General features: G+C 36.6%; 1 protein-coding gene across 4 annotated transcripts in view; it reads right to left on the reverse strand.

Annotated features, from left to right (window-relative positions):
* Window positions 1–12217, reverse strand: part of agap1 (ArfGAP with GTPase domain, ankyrin repeat and PH domain 1) — a 179676-nt gene that overhangs the window by 41726 nt on the left and 125733 nt on the right. For all 4 annotated transcript variants that reach the window (XM_058780222.1, XM_058780223.1, XM_058780220.1 and 1 more), the window contains 3 exons: window positions 10596–10700; window positions 5881–6046; window positions 2942–3103 (listed from right to left, as the gene is read on the reverse strand). In XM_058780222.1, the coding sequence (XP_058636205.1) occupies window positions 2942–3103; window positions 5881–6046; window positions 10596–10700 (433 nt within the window). The remainder of the gene's footprint in view (window positions 1–2941; window positions 3104–5880; window positions 6047–10595; window positions 10701–12217) is intronic.

Below are 12217 nucleotides of genomic sequence, written 5' to 3' on the forward strand. Positions count from 1 at the left end.
AGAAATATACTCCATTTAATTATCAAATAACCGGTGTACAGGATGTACAGTAGTAAAACACCCACAGATGTAGCAGAAAGCATTTTCTTCTGTCACTGGTCATAATTCATTATTTTATGCATAATTAGGCATAAAATAATGTCATTAGAAATCATTCATTTGTGGCAGTTTCTGGTGATTAAATGACCATTCAAGACTTCTTCACCTGCATTTTTCAATACAGAATGCCAAAATTTGTGAGAAAAAAAGTATTGGATTTCATTCAGTTATTATGAAAAAATAATGTAACTTCCTGGCTAGAGACTAAACAAAGCAAATGGCTAAACAAAAGGTTAGAGGTTAGTCAACAGTCTCTCCCTCACAGCGCAAAGCAAGGAACGTCAGTTAATTACTTCGCTACCACTTATCTCTCTTCACTTCTTTCAGAAAAAAAGACGGGATCTCATTCCCGTCAGCTCCTGGGGGCAAGAGGTGACAAGCAATCAGCGTCTGGCACTACCGTCATCCAGCCATCAGATCTGATCCAGTCAGGCCGTGGACAGACATCATTAGGCCAGCAGAAAGGTTATTTTTAAGAGATTCCTGGGGGGGAAGCATACAAGTACTCACACAACCTCATAACACAGCCCTCCGGAGCGCCGCAGTGTCCGAACAACCACCCTGAATATCACTGAAGCAGAGGCCACTGATGGATTCTCCCACTAACTCCACTGCTGTTTTAATGATAAACACAGAGAATTCTTCATATGCTTACTGCTTTAAAGAGAGGGTATCTATCAGCAAACACTAACATTTTTAATCTTTACTAAAATGTTTGGTTTATATATATATATATATATATATATATATATATATATATATATATATATATATATATTTATTAGGGGTGTAACGGTTGACAAAATTCACAGTTTGGATCGATACGATACAGTGGTGTCACGGTTTGGTATGTTTTCGATACAGCAAAGAGAAGAAATGCCAGAGAAATTTCCTTGATTTTTACCTTTTTTTTTTTAATTTATTAAAACAAATTTTGGTAACACTTTATTTTAGGGTCTCTTAACTAGTTGCTTATTAGCATGCATATTACTAGAATATTAGCCATTTATTAGTATTAATTAAGCACATATTAATGCCTTATTCTACATGACCTTATTCTGCATCCCTAATCCTACCCAATACCTAAACTTAACAACTACCTTACTAACTATTAATAAGCAGCAAATTAGTAATTTATTGAGGGAAAAGTCATAGTTAATAGTGAATTAGTGTTCCCTATTCTAAAGTGTTACCCAAATTTTTACTTTGAACAGTGATGGAGCTATACTTGACCCATCTTCTGGGATGTCTTCTTAGCAGCATATAAAACAAAAACAGCTCCGGTTTGAAGTATTCCAGCTGATGTTGCCTATCGTCATGTAGCAGATTAATCTTTTCCAATAAGTTTAAATTGATTTTTACCTTTTCTAAAAGTGTGCATCACCTTTTGAGTAAATTATTTTTACATTTAATCAGTCAATAAGACATTTGGGCTGTTACCAAGCAAATGGAGTCAGTATTGACAAAATTCATCTTTGCACTGCAGAGGAAACTCAGAAGTTGCATCTGAATGGCATTTAGACAGTTTAATGCAGCTCAGAGGGACATGTAATGCTTTAACCTGCAGTTACATATGCATAAATACTGTTTTGATATTTTAAACAAAACGTTGGCAGCTGATGTTTGAAATTAATTTAAAAAAACTACTTTAAATGTGAAATTAAAACTGCCAGCAGGTGGCAGAAAGTCAATGTTAATAAGTGAGTCATTGCGATTGAACCGAATCATTTAAAGGTTGATTAATTCAGGAACGAAATGCCGTCATGTTGCTCAGAGGCGCAAAACAGTGCTGTGGCTGTGTTTGGATTTATTTTTGTTGGCGAAATTTAGCAAAAACAGTAAATATGCTGTCTAAACCATAAGTCTCATAATTAACTTCTTGCTTATTGAACTAAACTAAGGCTGAGGTTACTTTTTCATTTGAGGGTTAGTGGTTAGTATGTTTAAGCACTGTGTAGGCAATCAGCACCATGATTGAAATGACTAATGAAATCTTTAGAATCAGTTTTGAGGTAGGGTTTGTTCTTAACGGGCACTTTTCTTGAAGGAGAAAAACATGAATGTTGCAGCTTTGTTGATGTGTGCTGTATGAAACAGGTTTAAGGGTGACAGAAAATATTGTAAATGGGCATTAAAAACCAAAACATGACTGTTTTGTGAAAAATAATTAGAACAAAAAAACCTAACATTTTAAAAGATGTACTGTTGAAGTCATGTGGGGTCTGTGGCTCAGCTGTGTGTGAGTAGTGTCCTGCTGTGGACGCAGCCAGGAGCCCATTTAAGTGTTTCACAGCTTTAATTGTTATTGGGGTAAACACATAGACTCAACTACAGGCAGGGATCAAACAACAGGCCTAAAACTAGTGTCACCATGTCACAGCAGTTCATCAGCACACATAAAACATTGTGCCTGACAGCTGTCAGTCCAATAGTGACTTTTGTGTGTATGCCCATTTCCCCCCCCGTGGCTGTTTAGACATGAAAGATTTAATAAAAATAGCCAAGTATGAAATTCTCCGACAACAGAAAGGTGACAGACTGATAAACATCATGCTCCAAACATTTCTCTTCTGCTAGCCGTCGACAGATGAGCCTTTGGTAATGTGGTTCTCCTGAGTGGCCATTACTTTGATAAACAGTTAAAGCAGCATTAGAGCTTGACACAAGGATCAATGAAAGGTGGAGTGGGTGTATGTGTGTGTTTACAACTATAGGATAACAAATCACTGTTTGAGGATCTGTTCTCAGTTCTGAAGAAAAACCTTCAAGACGACAGCATGCATAAAAGCAAAACCCCACAGCAGCTCGAGGGGCCACATATGGCAATGTGTCCTACACTTACCCGTGCTGATTCCTGAGTTGGCGATGACTGTGGCATCACTCCATTGGTCAGCGCTGGACACAGAATATGAGCGCTGATGCATCCCATCCGGCCGACTGTTAAACGACACCAGACTGATGCCACTCGCCATCTGAGATGCAGAAGAACTGCTGGTCACAGAGCCTGCAAGACAGACGTATGAAAATTAATGCACCATTAATATACAGTAATATACCCAATGCACCAAATTTCCTAATTTGTTCTTGTCATCTGTAATGCCATAGTTTTTGTTTGTATTATAGTGTACCTTTAGAGTTTTTTTTATAATGGTTTATGAAAATATTTTTACAATAAGTAAAAATATATTGGCACTACAGTGTGTGCAGAATTATTAGGCAAGTTGATATTCTGGTCATATTTTTTTTCCCAAGAACATTTTACCAATTCCAAACCACACCAATATTAATAACTACTATTGATTTTGTATTTAATCATTTCTAAGTGATATATAATTGTCCATGAAGGCTGATAGTCAGAAACTTCTTATTTCAGGTGTGCAGAATTATTAGGCAGGTTTTCTTTTACAGATAAATTGAGCCAAAAAAAGAGATTGAACTCAAGAATAAAAGTAAAAAAAATATTAAATGCCCATGAGAAGGATGCAATAATAGAATTAGCAAAGTTAAGGCATGACCACTGGGCAGCGAAATGCTCATTGGATCAGTACGGTCAGAAAAAAACAGGTGGAGAAGAAAAGACACGTTAACTGCAAAAGAATTAAGAATTAAGGTGAAGAATTAGGTGAGAAACCATCAGGAACCATTTAGTCTCCAGCACCATCATTTTCCACAACTGCAACCTTCCTGGAATCTCCACAAGTGCAATGTGTCAAGTTCTCAGAGACTTTGCTTGGGTAAAAAATTATTTAAAATGGCCCTCACTTAAGAATAACATGCTGAAGTGTTGTGAAATACATGAAGATGGACAGATAAGTCCATGAAGGACCAGCATCACATCCTCTTGTACAACTGTTTGAAGAATTTATCTTCCAGAATCTGGCAGTAAGTTTTGGGAGCTCATTTTAGTTCATCTCCTATCCTGAAAAGTCTGTCTTGCAGGATTGATTAAAAATGAGCTCCTAAAAAAATGACAATTTGTAGTCGTCAAAGTGCATAAATAGTGACATCAGATTACTCGAAGGTTAATTATCATCACCACCGTGAGTCATCATTAAACTGTGGGAGATGTTCGTCTGACTCACGTGGAAATTCAAGTGGACATCATAGGAAGTCGCATCTAATCGCACTAATAAGATTTCACCACAACTGCTCACAAAAGAACGCGGGAGGGATATGATATGACGCACACATACAGACTCAAACACAATCAACCATAAGGCTTCTGGGCTTACGAACATAGCAAATCTAACAGTTTGTCCAATAGCAGTGAACAAAATGTAAATAACACTGACTTGATGATACTGTTAGCTCAAGCTAGTCACACACAAAATACTCAATGTAGTTAAAAAAAGAAAAGAAAAAAAAAAGAAAAAAGAGGGTTCAGTAAATACTTCATTTTCTGGTTTTTAATATGTTGTTGTTGCAAAAAGGTATACCCACGGGCATCCAATGGCCCGTTGCAAACTCGACTGAATGAAATGTCACGACTCAATTTAATCTCCATTGTAGCGGATAAATCAGACGGCAGCACCTTTGGGTAAATGGCAAAAGCTGATCATACTTCAGGAGAGCCCTGATAAACTACATTTTTACATCAGTGGTCGTCTGGAGGAAAATAAACACTATGTATGTATGAGGGCAGAAAAGGGTCTACACACACACACAGCGCAAGAACAGCAGTGTGTGAAGATATGCTATAATGGATTCGGTGCATAATTGGAGCTCTCGCAAAAAGAGATGTTAAGACCAAAGGAATAAAAGGTGCATGTGATCACGCCGCTGACCCAGCCCTACAGTCAAATACTTGACTTACAAAAGCTTGACTGCCGTACCACTGTGAATTATCTCTCTTTTCTCCTCTACCGCTCCCTCCCTCCTTCCCTCATTCTCTCTCTCTCCCTCTCATTAGTGCTCATTTCGGACTTGCCTGGCTGGAGAACGAGCGCTGATTGCATTAATATTCATGACAATAATTAGTACATGTATTATGGGTCACTGAATATTCATGCTATTAGTTTGGTCCTCCTGGTGCTTTGTGTGTGTGTGTATGTGCCTGAGAAGGGTCTTTAACACTCCTTGGGGGGCTTAAGGATTGTTGATCCAATGAGTGTTACACGAATAACTAAACAATAACTTAATTGTTTAATTCTCTACTAATGAAGACTGCTTCCTAGGCCTATTATCTTGACATTAAGATACGTTTATAGTACATTTGTTTTCTTGGAAAGCACTTGCTAAAACAATAAGGAAATGTTTTGTATTTTAATTCATACCAAGTTAAATATATTTTATTATCCACTCATTTTACAAACTATTTGTCTAATGTATGGTCAAAGACATAATATTATATGCCTTATAAGAATTATATATATATATATATATATATATATATATATATAAAATAATTTATATTGTTAGCTAATTTGTTAATTTAAACATCCTTAATGAATTGACAGTATGTATTTAGATATTTAAAATAAAATATATATAATTATAATTTATATTGTAAGCTAATTTTTAAAAACTATCACTATATTATATTAAATAATTTAAAAATCATAAAACAAAGATCAAAGCAAAATAAAAAGCATGATCATGTTTCAGTGATAGACGGTCAGTATATATTTTATTATATAAAAAAAAATACATGATCTAATTATCTAATTTTTGTTATATTATTATCCAATTTTATTTAATACAAAACAAAGCAAAGTTCAACAAAACAAAACAAACAAGACAAGAACAAAACAAAAAAATGAAACAAAAGCATGATCAGGTTACCTGGTGTCTGTCCAAGTTGCAGGTTGCTCATGTCCTTGGTCAGCCCATTGGTTTTGGGACTGGGGGCCGCACATGTGGAGATGGCCCTGGGGGGCCTCTTCCCTGGAACCTTCACTGTAGTCCGAAGCAGGTCGATCTCCTTCCCATGAACATTCTGCATATAATCCTTTAGTAAAAATGACAAAAGGATTACTACAACAGCAGTGGACACTTTGGATGAAAAGTGTCTACTAAATTTATTTGGTCAGCACACAGTTAATTCTGCCCACCCTCTGGAGGTGAAGAAATCAATATTAATGTATTTGATATTCATGGTGAAGTGCACTTTGTATGCAGAAAACCAGCCTTTTAGAACACATGTAAAATCTTCCCCCGAGCTTCTTTTTCCTTTTCTGCGGATCACAGCATGCCATCGCAGCATGTGTTTGGATTCTGACTGCGTTGTCTGGATTTGCGCATGGCTTTGCTTGCGTTGATGATGAAAGTTACTCAATGCTAATAGGGATGCAATTACCAGCCGCAAGCTGTTGGCCCGCCACTCCTGAAGGGCTCTCCTGTGGCTTGTTAAACCGTGTTGAGAGCTCTTGGCTTTGAATTGCCCTTTTGTTGGCCTCTAGTGAGGGATGGACACGTTATGCTCTTGCTGTAAATTGCTCGGTGCAGCACACATACACAGAGATTCTCAGGTCTTTGTGTTATTTGATTGGCACTCAGCTGATGTATGGCAGTTCTGGGTGGTACGCTCTCGCTCTCAAAGCCTTGCCCCTGCTCATTAAGCCGAAAGACTCCACGAAGCTGCTCTATTGAAGAACATATGTTATTGCGTTTCATGTAGGACATACACTCCAGGGACTGGTCCATATGTAACTCTTGATTTAAAATAAAGGACGAGCAAGCCACTTGAGGGATTTAGTTAAGGGAGTTGAGTGCTCAAATGAGAACAGTTGATGAAAAGATCATCATCTGGCCACTTCAGGGGCAGATGTGCATTTAAAATTGATGCCCCACATCGATAAATCTATCAAATCGCACTGCGCTAAAATCATAATCACGTAATGTTTAACAAAAAAGTGCAAGTTTAAATCAACACACAACAGTTATGAGCCTAAAAAAAAGATTACATAAAGTTGTGGCGTGGTTGTAATGGATGTGTACATGGATGAGTTATTTGAGTTTTTTCCTCACTAATTAGGTTGCATCTATTGCCGTCCTCTTAATCAGCTGCATTAATGTGATTTCTTTTTCACATAGTTGAGCAATTAAGAGCCCTGATTGAGTTTCATCCTATTAGCCTCCGCAAACACTCTAATTGATGCCTGTGTAGCAGACACCTGCTGATGAGAGGAACCTGTTCACAGCCAAAGGGAGGAGGGGGACCGTATATGATGACGCACACTTCCACTAGTTCACCCAGATGACTAAAATTTGTCAATGTGTCAGGAAGGCATCTAACCGAGTGATGGGTTCAGAAAAAAAAAAAGAAAAAAAAAATCGAAACACAAATTACATTACATATACATAGTTTACCAAAAAAATTAAATTCTTTGGAAAGTATATTTAATCAGCATTTTCAAGCTTTAAAAAACATCCAGAACAAATTAAAATCAAGTGGCCAGGCGGACAAAAAAATAAATAAAATAAAATAAAAAATGAGAGATTATTGAAATTATTTTCACTTGTGTTCCAAAGATGAATTAAAGGGATCCCTGGGTATTAAGACTTGTATGGCTTAATATAACGTAAATTATGTCTCTTACTGAAATATGTAGTAAAAAAAACCATTAAAGATGTGTTATTTTAAAAAAATCACATCGTTTTATACATATTTTGAACTATGGGGGGTGCCATTTTTCTGATGACATAAAATGGTTGCACTCCATGAGCTACTAGCGCTATCTGTTGCTATTTTTACCACGACACAACTCGGAATAGACAACTCGGAAAATAAAATACTGATATGATGACCACAGCTACTGAAAGAGCTTACAGTGACGATGGATATAAGTATAGGTTTAAACCAAATGCTGTACCATCGATTTTTCCCCAAAAGCAGTCTAAACGCCCCGGATATCGAGGGAAATCTGCGCTGAGAAACTCCTCTAGCTGCCGCGCGTCGGCATGTTTACATCCTAACAGATGGCATCTAGCGTTTCTTGTCTCAGCCGTTTGTAAGCTCTTTCAGTAGCTGTGGTCTACTAAAAGACTCAAAGGCATCAGGGCTAAAGTGGAGAGAAAAAAGAAGCGGGTCTTTAGGAAGTTTTATTTGTCCACAGGCATTCCCATTCTTTTCTCCTTTTCTTATCGCTAGGAAAGCAGTGAAGTCTTACATTACATCGCTTCTCTTGTTGCCTTCGACTGAAAATTACAACCAAAAGCCTCACAATGTGGTATCGTATCAGTATTTTATTTTCTGAGTTGTGTTGCGGTAAAAAGCGGCAGCAGCTCACTGAGTGCAACCATTTGACGTCATCGACGCAGAATGTACTGTGCACGTAAAATAATGGCGCCCCCCATAGTCCAAAAACAATGTAGATTTTTTCAAATAACATACATTTTCATGGGTTTTTTACTACATATTTAAATAAGAGACATAATTTACGTTATATTAAGCTATACATGTCTTAATACCCGGGGATCCCTTTAAAGTCAGGTGAGTAAACGTCAATGATGACCATTTTAATTTTTGGGTAAAATATCTATTTAGTAAGTAACTCCGCTATAATATATAAAACAGCAACAACAACAATTCAGACTTCTTATATTGGTCTATATCTAATTTATACCAATAAGCTCATTAAGGCCTATACTAAAATCATTGATGACTGATGATGGTTATATACATACTTTGTTCAATTGTAAAAACATTTTCAATTTTAAGTCAAAATCTATAACAAACTTAAAGTTAAGTTTAGTAAAGTTTAGTTTAGTTGTAACACTTAGTATTTTTAACGTGGCATTTACATCAAATAAACTATTTTTGCTTTCACAATGGGAAAAAGAGAACAGACACTGTGGTCTTGGAATTTGCTTGAAATTATTCCACTGGACATTAAGTACACTTGGAATTTCTCGCTCTATAGCCCTATTCGGACGGGACTAGTTTTCTAAACTACGTTTGAGTTTTGATTCATATCACCTGACGTCTGCGATTTTCATGTACCAATTCGGACGGGACCTAACATCTCCGTGTTTATTACAGAGGTGGGAGGGTCTGTTTTGGACATCTGGGCGTTTCAGAGATCACGCGCTCTGTATGCGTGCATTGCGTATAGTCATTCGGATTGATTACCATAATCACACAAAAACCATGGTGAAGCTAGTATAGCAAAACCACGTTAATGTGTGGCTACTTTACTTTTACTTGAGTTATTTATTTGTAGTAAACCCCTGTTTAATTTTCATAAAGGTACATTATGCAAGTGAGTGCAGAAATTAACGCGAATAAATAACTGACACTGATATTACAATAGCCAATCTTAACAGTGATCTGAACGTGATCTGGCTCTTGATTTTATTATAGTTTTTTTTACATTTTTTTATTATTATTTCTTTGCAGGGAGGCAAATATATCAAACATGAGTGCGGTAAGAGCATCTATGGTAATTCACGTCGGCCAAAACACACAAGGAAAAAAAAATAAATAAATCACCGGCAATCACAGACATGGCATTCGAACGGGATTAATTTTCTCAGAGGATCACTGAGTTTGCTGAAAAACAGTAGGTAATTTGCTCTGGAATTATTACAAAGGTTGTGTGAGAAAAACACAGACGTGGCAGATTCGGACGGGATTAAAATCACCAAGTACGTCTGTGAAACACAAATTTCTCTAACGACCCCCTGGAAAACTAGTCCCGTCCGAATAGGGCTTATGCTGTTTATTTTCTTCACTTGTCTTCACTTCTAATCACTTCTAGCATCCTGTATTCTAGAAATGTCTCTAGAGTAGGAAAATATTATAGACCTCACATATTTTATATCTTTGTTCAATTTTTTTAAAATGCGAGAGCTCATCTTGCCCGTCATTTAACCTTCTTACCTGTCAAAGTTCAAAGTTAGTAAACAAAAAAAAAAAAAATCTGATTACATACCCTCACTACGTGTTTTGTGTGGCGAATTATTGGCTGTAGAGAGCATGAAAAATAACAGTTCAAAGCTTCTATCTCATAAAACTAACTTGTTCTTGTTCAAAGGGCAAGGTCTGACTACTTGCTATCCATGTCTTCATCCATTCATTCTATACAGTATCTTTCATCTGCATTCGCGATGCGGTGTTTGCCAAATCACTTCGGGATTGGTTAGCGCTAACAATACGGTCTGATTGTCACTCCAAAAAAATCCAGAGAGGGAAAACGGCCAATAAAAGATGGCCATTTCCATTGGTGTGTGGGCAAACAGGTCGTCCGAGTTGGTGATTATGACAGGCCATTACAGCGTTATATTACACATCAACAGCATCAGCCGCGTGCAAACAGATGAGTCGGTAATTAAGGACAAGATTGTGTCATCAGACACCATGCTTACTGAGGCGGACACAATAATCTGTTAAACGTCAGTGAAAAGAACATTAAAAAAACCTTGATGTTACAGTGACGGGTGAACTGAGAATAATAATAACATTAACAGGGCAGGACCAATAAGGTGAAGAGAAAGGCAAATACAATACACATGCACTGGCGGTGTGTGTGTGTGTGTGTGTGTGTGTTGGTACTCACATGCAGACTAGGATGATACGTGAGGAGTCCGTTGTCACAAAGCGTGACGTATTTCTTCTTCCACTCTTTGTTCAGTGATTTGCCGCTTCTTTTCAGCAACATGCCCTGATACACAAAAACAGAAATACAAAGTTTAATTCTCATTACTGAATATTAACAGTATTCATTTATTAATTTCTCTCATATAATAATTATTGTGAACAACATAGCATCCTGGTCTGAAAAATACTAATAAATTGCTTTATAGTGTGAAAGAGGGCTAAAGCTGTCTACGGTTCATAAATTATCACCCAATTTTCACACTTACAAACAAAACACTCAATTATTTTGTACTCAAGTGGACAGACAGTTTTTTTTTTGCACACTTTGAGGAGAGCGAGAAAAAAAAAAAAGCACTGTGAGCTACACATGCAAATTCCCCTTGGAGTGTTAGCGAGCACATTAGCACTATGACACGAGCACTAACCTTCCTCTCCTACGCACATCAGTGGCGGCTGACTGCCCGTTTAAGGGTCCAGCCGCCCACACCTCATTTCAGCCAAATTCATTAGGCAAGAAGGGAATAAAACTGTCCGCTGATTAGCAATTACGCTGCTGCGGCGGCGTGTCACTTCGCTGGACTTGTTAAACATTAACGTGCAGACAGGACGGATAATAATAGATTTCTTGCTCTGGCTGCCACGGAGTGTGCAACACCAGAGCCGACAAGTTTCTGTCACTCGCTGCCTATTTCTCTTCTTGTTTTTCTTTCAGTCACTCCACAGCCTGAATTTTCATAAAAAAATGCCACGATCCCTAACTGTCACACACCGTTAAACTGGCCTAATTATGTGGTAATTGGTATCTAAACACATTCTGAAGGAAAAAAACAGGGTGAAATGATGTACCGAAAAGAGTGACAGTGAAGTGCATTTGAAAATTTAGTTTGCTGAGGCTAAAAACATGTAAATAATAAACTTCACCTCGTCAATGTCAATTTTTAAAATACTTTATTACATTTTTTTTCACACAGCTTGTCTCAGAAATTGAAATGTACATTTTTTGGATGTAATGCAAATTTTAAAAAGAACATTTAATAATAATTATATTTATAAACACACACAAACATATACAAGTCAACGCCAGACTTCTTTCTCCTAAAGCATTTAAAATAGAAGAAAAGAAAAAGGAAGAAAAGCATTGTCACGACTTTCATTATATTGTGACGGCAAAATATTGTAGTAATATATTTGTATGTGATTTTAATCATATATTTTAACATTACACTATAAATATGATTTTCTATTATCTTATTTAGTGATGATTAAAAGAGGTTTTAACACCATAGAGTTGGATGCAATAGGATTTGGAATAAAATAAAATAAAGGTTTTATTTTATTTTAAAAAGTTTGTAAGTCTAAAAATACAAAATACTATCAAAAGACGACAATATTAAAAAAAAAACAATTAAATAAAAAAACTGCACAGGTTGGAAGAGAAACTGATTTTTTTTGTAGTGTATTGGATGCTTGAAAGTTGCGCTTGATTTTATGGAAAGCCACTTTAAAAAAAAAAAAAAAAACTAAAAAAAACTTAAGAGCACCAAATGACAATAAAAACAACAATTTTGCTGTTATGCTGCA

The sequence above is a fragment of the Onychostoma macrolepis genome, chromosome 06 (genome assembly GCF_012432095.1).
Source record: "Onychostoma macrolepis isolate SWU-2019 chromosome 06, ASM1243209v1, whole genome shotgun sequence".
Classification (NCBI taxonomy): Eukaryota; Metazoa; Chordata; class Actinopteri; order Cypriniformes; family Cyprinidae; genus Onychostoma; species Onychostoma macrolepis.